The sequence below is a fragment of the Mytilus edulis genome, chromosome 1 (genome assembly GCF_963676685.1).
Source record: "Mytilus edulis chromosome 1, xbMytEdul2.2, whole genome shotgun sequence".
Lineage (NCBI taxonomy): Eukaryota > Metazoa > Mollusca > Bivalvia > Mytilida > Mytilidae > Mytilus > Mytilus edulis.
Window position 1 is genome coordinate 43,918,830 of NC_092344.1, and position 16,426 is coordinate 43,935,255.

General features: G+C 31.0%; 1 protein-coding gene across 4 annotated transcripts in view; it reads left to right on the forward strand.

The window, feature by feature from the left end:
* Window positions 1-528: 528 nt before the first annotated feature.
* LOC139512522 (uncharacterized) overlaps window positions 529-16,426 on the forward strand; it is a 99,211-nt gene continuing 83,313 nt past the window's right edge. For 2 of the 4 annotated variants that reach the window (XM_071300202.1, XM_071300216.1), the window contains exon 1: window positions 566-762. In XM_071300202.1, coding sequence (XP_071156303.1) covers window positions 646-762 — 117 coding nt within the window. In that variant the 5' untranslated portion in view covers window positions 566-645. Of the gene's footprint in view, window positions 763-16,426 lie in introns of all 4 variants that reach the window. The other 2 variants (XM_071300223.1, XM_071300212.1) reach the window with 2 other exon arrangements.

Consider the following 16,426-nt stretch of genomic DNA (forward strand, 5'->3'; position numbering starts at 1 on the left):
ATCAATCCTTGTATTATAAATGAGCTAAAATTTAACTTTGAATCTTACAAGAGTATACTAACAAAGGACAGAGGCTCCTGACTTGGGACAGGCGCAAAAAAAAAAAAATACGGCTGGTTAAAACTTGTCACATTCTGATTTCAAATCTTGTGAGATATCAACCTGAACATATAAATAAATTGCAAAATACACTTTAGACGGGGTTTTCGATTACTCAGTCAAGTACGTCATCAGTCAGCATATTATTTTGTATATATCACTGTATGCCCTGATTTTAATTGGGCTTAATAAAATTCGCTCGTTAAATAGTGATATGATCAAGTATACGTACCTGAGACTAGATCATTATCCCAGATTTAGTATTTACTTATATTAATATTATATGAAATTATGTATAAAAGGTATTTTCAAATGACGATTTCATTATTATTTCACGGTAGAATAAAATATTAGTTGATCATTCTATTATGGTTAGCCTCTATGACCCTCTATGATTAGCCGTGTAAAAAAAAAGATGAACCCACGCACAGAAAATAATGTTATGTTGATATGAGTTGTGGTTCTTGTTGTGACAGGAGTTGCTTCCCTTAGAAAGTAGCAGAAGCATGTCGTTGCTTTTGAGTTGTGAACATTTCCCAAAATATTATGGATAACAAACATGTTGTGGCATTGACAGTGTATTTGTTGTTTTATTTGCTCAATTATGGATGCCATGCACGAATTAATTACAATATTACTGAATGCCAGGAATGTTCTCATCAGGTAAATTTTTAGTGTCACTCCATTTTTCGATATAATTTGTCTTCTGCATCAAATGTTATGCATAAGTGTTTGACTGAATTTCGTGTGCAGAATTCCATGCTTTAAGTATTATCATAGTTATTCCAGTTTATAGTCATTAATTTAAGATTGCTACACAATCCCTTATTTTTGGTACAATTGGGAGATGCTGTTACAGCCTCCTCAGAGTCCCATCCAGGGACTTCAGGCTCAGCCTCAGGTACAACTTTAAAAATACTGACAAGCTAAGCCTTTTAAAAAAGAATTCATTTTTACCTTAGTTTGTATTTCTGACATCTATTGTTAACATGGTTAAAACATTAATCAATTTACACATGATATTATATATATTCCTATTTTTTTCATGTATTTAATATTTAATTTTTCTAAAAAGCAACTTGGGAACAAACATTCTTTTATAGTTTACATGTTTATATATGGCTATATTTTGTCTTCCAAATAAATATAGATATTTCCTTTTTGCTGCAGACTTGGAGAATAAAGCCAAGAATGAATTTTATATATATCCAGATTAAGCTAGATTAGGCATGTTAGGCAGACGTTTTGATTAAATTTAAAATTTAATCATATTAACTGTTAACCATGACTTTAAATAAATGTACAGGTATTTTAAATAGCATATAACGGTATAAAATATACCTTTTCATTATAGAATTAAGAAAGATTACATTAACTCACTGACTGAATGCATTTACAGTTAAAAATCAAAATATAAACTTGTAGCTAGGTATCCTGAGGTTTGTTGAATTGATGGAGATATATTAAATAATTGATCATAATATCTGGCCTCACGGCCATAAAACTTTCGATCATGATTTTTGTAGACTCGAAAATCAACTAATCAAATTGCTGGATTTCATGTCTCGAGCATGATTTTTGTGCTCCGAGCACTGAGCTAAGTTTCATGAAGTTATCTGTATTAACAAATGATTTTATAGGAATAAATGATTTTATATGTCCATAAGTAGGCATCACATTGAATTTAAAAAAATAAAATTCAGAAACTTGGCCACAACTTCCTCTTAAAATGTATTCATATAATACAATTTGTATATACATGTAATCTACTTATTGCATTAAACATGTTAAAAGCATGCCTTACATGTAGTTTTGTAAATTTCAATTGAGACTAACATTATCTGGCTTAATTAAGCAAGTTGCATTTTAACAAAAGTTACTGTTAGGGTACATTCCAACAAGTAGGAAATTTCAATAAAATCATTTACAATGATTTCTTTTATATTATTAAATATATCCGAGAAGGATTTAGGGGGGAAAGAGCTCAAGTGGCAGGGGGGCCTAGGCCCCCTTTTGTTGGGGAAAGAATTGGTTGATTATTTAGGGAATCACTGAAGCATCATGACTGGAGTGGGCCACTGTATATTGCTGAGATTAAAATTTCAGGGTATATTTTACTTTTTTTTTCTCAATTGACAAAATGATGTTTGAAGTGCATTAAGTTTTTAAGAAAACTGTTTTGATAATTGAAATTGCACAAGTTGCAGAAAGTAGTGCATTCTGCATGAACCTTGTAGATGATAACTTAATTTAAAATATTGCCTAGATGTTGGAGGAATAATAGGGGATCTTGCAAATTTTTCCAAAACCTTGCAAACAAGCAATTTAATTCAAGTTATACCAAAAACTATAGTTCTACATATTGTTATATGGGACAACATCCCTAATGCGCCTCGAAATGAGGAACTCAAAAGTCACGTGTAAAGAAAAAATCTATGTGTAGTGATATTGGACATGTTTCTATTTTTTATAAATGACTGAGCTTAACCATTTGTGGTGATTAGGAAAGTAGAGGAACATAGAATAAATGTGTAAAACTATGGAGCTATTAAATTTGTTTTAAGTATTAAATTTTCAAAGAAATTATTGTGTTAAAAAGGGGATATTTTACCACAAGGAGCTGCATCATGAAAAGGATGTTCGGGGTATGCTAATTTACGGAAAAAGTAATCTCACTTCATACCCAGAAAATTTAACCACATATATGTGAAAATGTCACAGCTTCGAAACAAACTATCATACATATATCCAAGTTTACGATACTCAGAAGTACGATATGGACTGAGCTATAGGAAAAAACGTTACCATTACCGCCTATGTAAAAACAATTAAAGGTATTGACCCATATACTGTATTTCCTGCCTGTCAAACATAAATTTCCAGGCAACACTTTTTTGGTTATTAAGCGCTGCTCAAGTCTAGAACATTTAACAATATATAGTAAACATAAAATAAAACAATAATTTACCAATCTACCTACATGTTCCTATGGACCTTTATTGGAAAATAGAAACATGTAGCATACAAATATATAGAATTAATACACTAAATATTGCTACAAATAAGAGTATTTCACTTTAAATTATCATTTCTTTAAAGCCTTTCTAGTTTATTAAAGAGAATGTGTTATTCCAACAGATTTGTTTTTATTTTAATAATATAAGATTTATAGACCTATTATTTTCCTGGTTAAAAAAACCCAGAAAGTTCTTTGAGAACAATTTATGTGCAGCATATGCTAGAAAAGTTTAAAATTTAGATTTATCAGAACCAGGTGACAGATTTCCCCTAATTTTGGTCAAAATAATCAGTTAATTTAAACATCCTTAGTCATGACAGTCCTTTGCCATGGCCTTGTCAACTTATTTTTGATCTATGAGTTTGATTGTCCCTCTGGTATCTTTCACCCCTCTATTGATAATTCCTGGAAATCTTCTGAATATTATAGACATCTCTGTTTAATTTCCATGGATATAAATACTGAGTTTTCAGAAGCGTTTTTATCACAGAAATAAACCTGTTCATTGAGTGTTGCTGAAATATCTCAGTTCATTTCATGCTCAACTTTATTGCCTTATTTTGTTTATTGGAAAGCAAAAATATCTGGAGCCTGTATATCAGTGGATTTTGTGGTTGTGGTTTGTTGCTGTATCATATTTGTTTTTTCTTCATTATTTTGAACATGAATCAGGTTATTAGTTTTTGTTCATTTGGATTGTTTTACATTGGGCATGTCAGTGCCGTTTATAGCTGACTTTGTGTACTAGTGAGGGCCCTCATGGGGTTTTTGATTATGTGATTACTTGGCCGTTTTTTTAATGATTATTTGATTATTAAGCCAAATATTTCATGATTATTTGATTACCTAGGACTGTATTTTTAGTTTATGATTATTTGATTACTAAAGATAAGCAAATATTTAATGATTATGTGATTATATTGGCAAAAAAATGGTGATTATGTGATTACTAGGACCCCCCCATGAGGGGCCTCACTAGTATGGGTTCTACTCAATGTTGAGGTTGTAACAGTGACCTATGGTTGTTAATTTTTGTGTCATTTGGTCTCTTTTGGAGAGTTCATATTGGCAATCATAAAATCTTCTAATTTTTATAAGTTACATTTCCTGAAAAATTTCAAAATTATTTTCAGTTTACATCTTATTAGTCAAAAAGCCTTAAAAAAATATTTTATCCCTTATTTGTATGCCCCACCTACGATATGCCCCACCTAGGATAGTATAGGGGCATTATGTTTTCTGGTCTTTGCATCCGTTCGTTCTTCCGTCCGTCTGTCCTGCTTCAGGTTAAAGTTTTTGGTCAAGGTAGTTTTTGATGAAGTTAAAATCCAATCTACTTCAAACTTGGTACACATGTTCCCTATGATATGATCTATCTAATTTTAATGCCAATTAGAGTATTTACCCCAATTTCACGGTCCACTGAACATAGAAAATGATAGTGCGAGTGGGGCAGTGTACTGGGGACACATTCTTGTTAAATTTGGAAATCAAGTGGTTATTTTAAAAATAGTGGGGGCGATATCTCTAATTTTGTGATGGAGATACCACATCTTCAGCTATCGTTAAAGTGATTTAAGCCAGTGCATTTGCAATCCAATGTAGTTTAAAAATTAACACAAAAATTAAAATTAAGGCCATACTGTACATTTGTACTCTTCATAATATTTACGATGATTTTATTGGAAAGTTTATTTAATTAAGATTTTGTAAAATTAATCTATGCTTTCAAACTGAAAAATTTGGAAAAAGAAATTTCTGTATTATAAAAGTGTCATCAAACATCGTCAAATCATAAATTATTATAAAAACAAGTTCAATATCCTTAGTTTATCTTGTGAACTGGAAATGAGACATCCATGACAGTGACTGAATGGAAATAAAATTTTTAACATGATTTCTATTGATCCATCAAATCAGATCACATAATGTAGAAAATTGATTAAAGTATTTGTGAAGTCCATAACATTTCTTGGCATATTTGACATAGACTTGTGAATTATGTCACAAAGGTGGCAGACAAAGGCACCTGTAATTCAAGAATGTTTTTCTTGAAGAGACAATTTGAAACAATGATTTTCATTGATTTTTACTAAAGATCAATTCTTGAGTATTTCAAACATATTACATGTATGTATTAAGAACACTGTTTCACGTCTACAAACAAATTTGATATAATGAAAAAGCGAATCAGTCCCCGATGACAATAATTCCAATGGTACTAATGACAATAATGGTACGATAGGTACCTTTTAATGATATAACATGTAAGAAAAAAAATTAGATTTTTTAAAAATTTTATTTTAAAAAAAATCTTGGCTGCAGCTTAATTATACTTGTATTAAAATTAGAAGATATGGTTAGATTGATTGCCATGATTGCCAATGAGACAAATATCCACTGACCAGAGACCAATTGATGTAGGAATGTAAGAAAATATTGGCCACAGCACGACCTTCAACTACTATCTTATTATTTTGAAATAATTACGTTTGCATGTATGCTTTGACACTAGGATACAATATTTTGATTGGCTAATAGCAATCTAGTTTCCTTCTGTTACTTGTTGCCGATTTTCGGTATAAAACTACCGGTTGAACAAAATGAACATCGCTGTCATGAATTATAAAGATAAAATTAAATTTTGAGATCGTTTGGAAATTTTGGTTAAAAATGTCGGCAAAGTTAATTTTTATATTCTTTCAAATCGAAGGTCCATCAGGTGTTGCTTAAGTAACAAAAACAAAACTCTGACTGCAATAGTGGAAGGTCGCGGACCTCGGACCACCGCTAATTTGAACCCCTGTAAGTATTGAATGCTTCTTTTTGTAATTTCATAGGGTTGTAAAAGTGTTGACTTTGCACACATATTTAGAATGAAGCGCGGAAATACAAAATGTTCTTTGGTCAACCTTTTACACCCAAATGTATTTACAAATAAAATGCATTTAAGAGGCTGTCCAAGTAAATATCAGGCAAATCCTATGATCATGATGATATGGGTGGCACAACATAATTTTTTTTCCCACTGAATTTTTGGTTCCAATGCAATGTTTATATCATACAAAGGATATACATGTCAAAGATATTTTTGAATCAACAATGGATGGCTCAGAAAAGGATTTTAAAGTTCACTAACAATGCAACAAAATGAAGAGTTATCTCCCCTTTTCAATGAATTTTCAGTGCTTTCTATGTATTTTTTTCTATTTGTTTTTTGCAGTTAATATAATAACACAATTTAACTTTGAAAAAGAATGAATTTGTGATATGAAATAGATGAAAAAAATTGAAAAAAAAATATGTCATGTGCCATCCACTGCCTGGTTTTTCCATGGACACCCTCTTAATTCTTTATCTTAAATGAGTAAACTAAGGTTTTGAAGATAAATTCAAAGAAAACATTTTACTGTTTACAAAGTTTGGCAATAAAATAATGGAGGAAATTTGGAGACATCATATTCTATATTGATTCAAATTATATAGAATATGATGTCTCCAAATTTCCTCCATTAAGGTACATGTTTATTAAATAAGTAATTAATACATTTTTGTAATATATCTCTTCCTTTGCTACAGTATTTCATTGATATATACACAAAGTTTTAGTATTATAATATATTACTAATTTTTATGGACCGATGAAATTTGTATTTTCATGGATACTTTATTTCATTGCATTGGGTAAATATTTTAAGCATTGTTTACCATAAAATTAATACTCCAGGCCCTGACAAATGATAATGAATCTTCAGTAATTTATGATATTTTATAAGTATGTTTTCATTGTGAGCTATTAATAGAATCCTATTTTTGATTATATTTGCACCTACATGTAAGAACTCGGATGAAATAAGTATGCAATATTAGCTACTAAAGTTTTCGATTTTTCTATAGCTAATTCTAAAAAGAAAAAATGTATAATCTCATCGTTTTATAGCCATATTAAATTTCCATTAAAATTCTAGGTTAGTTGTGTGGTGTAGCAACTGTTCAATTTTTCCTGAAAATCTTCTGATTTTTAGCTGTTGAATATGTAGGATAAACGTATGCTGAACAATATAAGGCATATATATAACCCAACCTTGGAAGTTTAACGTACAGTTATAGTTGCATGTTCTACTTCTCGGTCTGTCTAATTTTTTCCACATTGACGTCAGTGACACTTCCCACTCATATATTGAAAAGGATTATAGCATAAAAAACATCTCTATAATACCTAATAATAAACATGTAACAGTTGTAATCATCACCCCTGTACATTTCTTACAAGACCTTCCAAAAAAGTGCATACTGTTTGTGTGTTTGTTTGTGCGAACAGCTGTTTAATAACTACAGGAGTACCAGCAGGTGAACGAAATCTGTGGAGTACGCTTTTATTGATTTTTGTGTTGTACTGATCTAGCTCAACATTTTAATGGTAGATGACAGTTGCTTTGGGATTCATAAAACTTATTTTAATAGGGGAGGTATAATTGTGGATTATTGAACCTAATGACCTTGACCTACATTATTAGGGATTATAAGGGATGTTGACCTCAACACATAATTAAGTAAACATATGATACCAGAATTCTGGATATTTGAATTCTATTTATTTCCGTTGTTTATGATCGAAACAAACATTTTTAGGGATCTTAACCTCAACACAATAGTATTAAGTAAATATACGTGACTTCTGAAATGAACTGTATTTGGTTTACAATGGAATGAAAATGTCAAGGACACATTACTAGTATATGGGTTAAAACCAAACAAACAAAAAAATCCTGTCCAGTTGAACTGTGAATTATGAAATAAGAAGACAGATAAAACATATTCCTCCATTTCTCTAAGTGAAATTATTATTACGAGAATTATCCACTGGACATTTACGCTGACCATCTTTTCAAGGGGGAGGGAAGGGGAGGAGTAGGTCAGATAAACCCCCTGGCTGAGAACTTTAAGTATTACTGACATTCATGATTCTTTGTAAAAGCATCAATTGACCGTACATACATGTATGCACACCACAAAGTTTTAAAGATGCAATTGACTGTGTACACATTACAAAGTTTTAATGTTACAATTGACTGTGTACACATTACAAAGTTTTAATGTTACAATTGACTGAACATACACATCACAAAGTTTTAAAGTTAAAATTGACTGTACATACTCATCACAAAGTTTTAATGTTACAATTGATTGTACATACAAATCACAATGTGTTAATGTTGCAATTGACTGTACATACACATCACAAAGTTTTAATGTTACAATTGACTGTACATACACACCACAATTTGACAAAGTTTTAATGTTACAATTGACTACATACACATCACAAAGTGTTAATGTTACAATTGACTGTACATACACATCACAAAGTGTTAATGTTACAATTGACTGTACATACACATCACAAAGTGTTAATGTTACATTTGACTGTACATACACATCACAAAGTGTTAATGATACAATTGACTGTACATATACATCACAATTTAGTTTGAAAGTTACAATTGACTGTACATACACATCACAATTTAGTTTGAAAGTTACAATTGACTGTACATACACTTCACAAAGTTTTAAAGTTAAAATTGACTGTACATACACATCACAAAGTTTTAATAAAACAATTGACTGTACACACACATCACAAAGTTTTAATAATACAATTGACTGTACACACACTTCACAAAGTTTAAATAATACAATTGACGGTACTCACACTTCACAAAGTTTTAAAGTTAAAATTGACTACATACACATCACAAAGTTTTAATAAAACAATTGACTGTACACACACTTCACAAAGTTTTAAAGTTACAATTGACTGTACACACACATCACACAGTTTTAAAGATGCAATGACTACATACACATCACAAAATTTTGGCACAATTAATAAGGGAATACTGCAACAAAAACATAAAAGGATTCCATAAATATAGAATGTAAAATATATAATAAAAAGTTTTTACAATGGATGAAGTATATACACAATTTTTTTGCAGATAAAATGAATAAATCTGTAAACTGTCTGCTCTTTTAAAATATATCTGACTGATTATGTTTCTTTTAAAAATAATAATATAAAACCATCGATTTTTATAGAATTTTAAAGAAACGTAAATCACACTGGGACATTATCTATTTTTAAATAAATCACTTCATGGTATTATGAAAAAGAACAAAAGAAAGAAATGGATCGATAAGTACTTACGAACTTTATTATTGCTATTGACAGAGGAAAATGTTATTGACCCCACAAGAATTTCTTTTAATAATGTTCATGTTTTTTTCTTTTAACTTTTTTTTTCTGTAACAAATGTTATATACGGCGAGACAGGTATGCTAGTCTGTGGAGGCGGCTGCAGTCTTAACTTATTTTATAAAACTAAATTATATTTCCCAAAGCAGAAAAACTCTACCTCTATGTTTTGTGTAAAGTTGCCTTATAGTCTAAAAAACATCTTTATATGAAAATAAGAAGATTTATATATATATATCTATAATACAACAAACCAAATGACATGGAAATTATCATTTACAGGTCACAGTATGACCTTTACCAATGAGCAAAGCGAATTACATGTATAAGTTGACATCTGTTTTCCTAAACCTAATTGTCATTTTCAAGTACTATAATACATGTTATTTATTAGGTTTAGGGGTCATTTCTAAGAATGTTTAGTGAAAAGATCTATACAGATTTAGTTATATGATTGGCTGATGTCCATCTGTCCTATGTCGAGAGATTATATTTTTAAGCTTGACCAAATCTAATATTATTTGTCCTTATTCAGTTTAGATTGTGATTTAAATGACTTAAGTTTGCAATTGTAAAGTGTACAATCTACATACCACTTTGAAAAAATGTATTTCTTACATTCAATGTTGAAGGCTGTACCGTGACCTGTAGTTGTTAAACTCTATGTCATATTGATTTCTTGTGTCGAGTTGTCCATTGGAAATCATACCACATCTTATTTTTCTATGTATGCATACTTAACTAACTAAGGTTAAAATTAAGTGAATGTATTATGTTTTTATTAACTCTGTTTAGTTTTAGAATATTAACTCCCTGGATTTTTAGGTCCTTGTAATACCTGAAATTACAGTTTTATAGTAATCTCTGGTAATATTAAACTAATATTTATGAAATTTAATCAGTTTAGCTTTCATGATTGTTATTTTAATAGCCTTATACAGAGTAAATGATTTTAAATCGAAATAAAATCTAGCCTATATTCATCCCAATTTAAAAAAAATTCTATGTCTATTTAAAATGAATGTTATATTTTGCTGCATAATTGGTAATGAAGTCTCCAACACAAAAAGAGGTTGTCAGAGTTGTATAAAAGGAGATAATTTATTATTGCTATTTTACAAAATTTTCCTTTGATCTTTCTGATGGATGATTTCCTTTCTCAGCACAGTAGAGTGATATGAAAATTTATCACCTAGAAACTGAGGGCGCACATGCCCATAGTGAATGAAATTAACAAGGTCTCATTGGTAAAATAGCACTAAACATATTATCATTGGTCATCTCATCTAGAATTGCTTTTCTCACTTTTGCCGTACTGGCTCAAGCCATAAAATCAATCCCGTTGAGATGATCAACGATGATCTATGTTATCATTAGATTTTGAGTTGTCATGGATCTTTTTATAAAATAGTAAAAAAAATAATTTCTACCAGATTAGTGATGCAGTAGTTTGACAACTTAGACCACAGTCAACCCTTTTCATTATTAGACAATGAAGTCTTTCAAAAGATAAAGAGTTTATAAATTCTAAATCTGCTACACTTTAGATTGACATGAAACAATTGATTTTTAAAATATTTTTTCATGTATGTGAGACAAATTGAGGTATATTAAAGCTTTAATCACAAAATTATTGGATTGATTTTTCAGTTTCTACTAGAAAATCATAGAATCTGCCTTCTGTTCTAATGTGGAAGTTTTGAAAACCTAAAATCAATTATGTCCTACAGTTAACATTGGAGACAAACATGACATAATCACTTCATTTTATGTGAAGGTATATCATGTATATATTCAATATAAAAAAGAAGATGTAGTATGATTGCCAATGAGACAACTATCCACAAAAGACCAAAATGACACAGACATTAACAACTATTATAGGTCACCGTAAGGCCTTCAACAATGAGCAAAGCCCATACTGCATAGTCAGCTGTAAAAGGCCCAGATAAGACAATGAAAACAATTAAAACGAGAAAACTAACGGCCTTATTTATGTAAAAAAAATGAACGAAAAACAAATATGTAACACATAAACAAACGACAACCACTGAATTACAGGCTCAACACATTTTATTACTTGATCAGATTCAGCTTTGCAATACTGTTAAAGAAGAAAAGCATCACAGGTCTTTGCCATTTGGGAAAAATAATCTTAGAAAATGTCTGAAAATTGGCATGGAATTTGGCAAAATTGCTTTTTGAAAAATATAAAGCAAGTTGATGCATCTTTAATTTTCTTACTTTCAATCTGCATTCATGATTCAATCTTCATAGACTTTAGTAGTAGCTTGCTTCTATTGTGTACTGAGGCTTTACAATGCATTGTCTGTCTATTTCTACAACTGTTTTGTCTGCTTTAACAGATGATTATGTCTTCTAACAGTGCTCATTCACCTTGTGCATGGGAATGGGGGCCTTAGTGGCTACATGGTCTAAGAAGTTCATCTATAGCATGCCAAAACTAAAAAGTTCATCTATAACATCAAAACTCTGGATATGAGTTCAAACCCAAATTGTGGCAGGTGCATTCAACTATCTTTATTGACCAGGATTGCTAGTTAAAACAAAGTTCCTGTAGGTAACACAGGACCGAATGGCATATCTCCCGATTTCCAAAATTTTTGGTATACGTTTACTTTGAATCGAGTTACATCGTAATATGTAATAAAAGATGGGGGTCACCATTTTTGTTTTTTTGTAATTTCATAGGAAAACGTCAATTTTGGCGACAAATTTACTTAGGTAAATAGGGGAAATGCCTTTTTTTGGGCTTACCTTTTTAGATTTTCGAATGGATGGCTATTTTCTCATATATGGAGAAAAAATATACAAAAAACTAACATAATATCCAGGATTGCATAGTGAATCCATACACGTATAGAAACTCATGTGTCACCATCCTTGTTTTTGAAATAAATGACTTCAAAGTTGATCGATAGGCCTAGAATTTGACCAAAAATGTGTGACGTTATGGTGTACGGAATATATAACGTTATTCCTTCTCAGAGAAATGGAGAAAAATATGTGTCTGGATCTGAATGAGTATATTTTATTTTCATTTCCCCTGTCGACTGTCGTAAAGTTCTTAGTAATGCAATATAAAATTCTACTGAATCAGATATAATTTTATTTCGTCCTGCACATGGAATTTCACTCATATGAATTAATATTAATATCGCCTGATTTTCACATCAAACGAGCATATACTTGAAACTTGCGTGAACAGGTTCCATGTGAATCTTATGATAATAGTTCATGCATAAATCATCAGAATTTTGTACACGTTAAATACACGTAAATATTTGAAATAAAATTATTTAAACAAAAATCTTTGTTCTAAAATTTGATTAAAACCATAAAAAATACCTTCAGATTTTTGTTAAGTTTGCGTGAAAATTAAATGAAACATTTCACGTGAGATTCATCCGAATTACTGATTTTTAACTCCATCATATTAGACAATGGTGGTATCATCACTGCATCCCGTGATGCAGAAATATAAAAATTTGATTCATTTAACAGTTCAGTGGCAAATAGTTCATGCATGTTCGGGACGATTCTAGTATACCATTTTGAAAACAGTTGTTTATGAAAGACACATTTGATGCACCAGTAAAAAAAGATTAAACATTCTGTTATCATTGTGAAAAGTATGAGGAAAAATAATGATCCTGATAAAATACCCTTTCCAAAAAGTAAAATAACAAAACTCCAAGAAAAATTCAAAACGAAAAAATCCCTTATCAAATGATGAAATCAAAAGCTGAAAAAAATCAAAAGAATGATAAACAGCTGTCATATTCTTGTCTTGGTACATACAATACATGTAGTATAGTGTACTCTGCGTGGTGTAAAGGTGTTACTTGTTTTCTCAGCAAGTCGGACAAACCTTGAAAACTGTTAACCCGAATAATTCAGTTGTTATATTCCGCTTACTACATTAAGTAAGTAGGAGAGATCGATTATGGGGAGTGACTGAATTATTCGGGTTAGCAAACTGTATGCAAAATTTCACAAATTTCAACATTCCGTCATTTGTGAAAAATTATTTACATAACAAATCTTGAGATCATATGCATTCTTTATATAAGTAAAACAACTGCGAAATTTAAAAGTTCCAGCTTGAAATTCAACCTGTAACAGATGTAAGCTATAGTCTGTACTCTGTGTGCCTTTGTATTTTATTAAAATGCCTAATCCAGCAACCTGTCATGAAACAAAAAAGAAAATCCAGACGATATGCGCACCTATAATATGAGTAGTAACACCCGGTACATAGTTTTAAAGCTGAAGCAAAATGACTGTAGTCCTAAATAATTAGCCGAATTACCCTATATATACTAAGTGCGGGATTAACGATCGAACGGACAAATGTTAAACACTATGATGATACGTGCTCTATAAGTAATTTGGTGACAACGCATATTTTTGAATATGCAGTTCATATAATGGAATGGTAATTTGGAGATCTGAAATGTAGTAGCAATGTAAGAAGGCTAGCATTTCCTTCATTTCGTCTTTGATGGAAAGTTGATTAATTGGAAATTTTACCGCATCTCCTTATATTTCATTATGGTTTGAATTTTCTAGAAAAAAGCAAAAGTTTTAAGACTTAAACTAATATTTCCCAAGAGACTGAAATGTTACTGTGACAATTATACTACACATACTCAAAATTTTCCAACGTTTACTAAAACTACAAATAAGAAGTGTAAAGATTCTATTCCAATCATACCCGTAGCCAGGGGGGGGGTTCAGGGGGTTCGGACAAACCCCTCCTTGAAAACAAATAATGACTGTTAAAGTCAACGTTCTGTTTTTGAGGCCAACGAACCCCCCTTTGGAAATTCCTGGCTACGGGCCTACCAATTAGCATTTGTCACGATTTTCTTGATGTCTACAAGGTGTTGATGTCGTTTAATTAATGCCCAGCTGTTGCTATCTTATAAATTGCATATCACATATCTCCATTTATCATTCTATCAGACAACTTTGTATAAATAACATGTACATGTATACAAATTTTTATTTTTTTTATTTGTACTTGTACTTTTACAAATAAAGTCTCATGTTACCCCAATATCCATAATGAGCAAGCAGTAACGTAGATATTTAGTTTTGCGTAACTGTTCAATTTTGGTCTTCCTCGCGGTCTGCGTTTAAACTTTGTCAAATATTTTGAAAAAATTAGAGGCAATGATTTAAATTTTAACAATTAAAGTTCCAAGTGACGGGTGTAAATTGTAGGATTGATTGCTTTGATTATTGGTTGGTTAACGTCCAGTGGAAACAATAGGTATAGGTTTTGCAATAGAGGCAGGGCATCCGCGATGATGGTTGGGAACATTTTAACTGACGCTATACATGTATATATATATATATATACGTGTATACTTGTTTTAAAAACTAATTTTAAGAAAGAAACTTTCCAGGCCTGTTCCGACGCCTAGACGCAAGTGGATACTCGGGGCTGGCTTTATTCAGACTGTAACGGAACCTGAATTTTATTATTTTATTTCTGCCGAATCAAGTGCCCATGTATTTCTCAGCCTTCGTTAACTTTTTAATGCTTCATTCCGATGTTGCTGTCCGTCCTGAGTAGACCTGGTTTATACGATTACAAAGCTGGCACTGTATTTTAAAATATTTCCAGAACTATATCGATTTTACTCTGTACAGACCAATGAATTTCAGAGACTGTTTACACATGGAACACAGGAAAAGTTATTTGGCTAAATAACCAATTTTTTACATTCCATACAAACAAACTATTTTCTGTATGATTTTCAACGTCTGTATTGATTGTGCTTTTCCATCTAATTATATCCGTATTCTCATCCAAATAAATTTTAATTTTTGTCCGAGTGGTGTTTTTGATGACCATTTTAAAACGAATTAATAGTTGTAAAATTCCCTGTTTTTTCACTCATCATCCTAAGCTTCTATAAATTAGATTTCTACTTTCAAAACAAAATTTCATGGGGATACGGTGTGAATTATGAAAAAGTACTTATTGCAAAAATAAACCAAGGTTTACTTTTATAAATTGTTATTTGGATGGAGAGTTGTCTCATTGGCACTCACACCACATCTTCCTATATCTATACCAAGAATAGAAATAAAGTGATAAAACTGTGTCTATAACAGAACATATATAGATAAAGCGTGTAGATGCTTAAATATCAAAGAAACAGAATATTTAACAATGAGCAGAATGATTGCCGGAAAACGATAAAACAATCTATGTCAAATAACCGCTACGTATTGCATCAAAACTCTCGGCACTCTGCATCTAGGGAAAGTTACCGTTAAAAATGTCATACAAAACCCGCTGCATTGGCTTATATGTGTGAACGTTATTCGATAACGTCAGGAACGATAACTCATGGCGTAACGTCATTCGGTATCGTGTTACCTTAAGTCAAGTCTGTGGTTTAGACTCACTGGGTACTACACTTTCCTCTATTAATAAAAAATGCTGCATACACAAGGTCTCTGGCAATTTAATATGTTCTAATACTTCATGTCTGATGTTAAGATTCTTGCTATATACTTTTTAAAGAATGTAATCTGTTCAATCTACTATAAACTGATTATTAGATATTGAATTTATGTAAATAATACATGTAGTGTCTCAAATTGCCTTTATCTCAACTACTATAGCAGTGGATTATGAGGATATATTAATTTCCTTGGTAGGTATGATATTCAATGCTTCCAACAATATGAACAAGTATTACAACACTGGATAGCTATTAAAAGGATTATAACTTGATGCTTAGTCAATGTCAGAAAGTCTAGAATCCACAGGGACAAATCCAATTGGAATTAATTGTAAAGAGATTAGTACAAATACACTAACCAACTTCTAACCATTAATTCAACTGCACCCCATGAGGCACTCAAATGTTAGTAATATTTTCAGTTTTAAAGTTATAATTTTAGAAAACTTGGTATGTGATAATGCCTTGTGAAAGAGGAATCCACCTAGTTCTTCCCTTTTTTGAGCGATAAAGTTGAACATCTATTGATTTTTGAGGTCACTA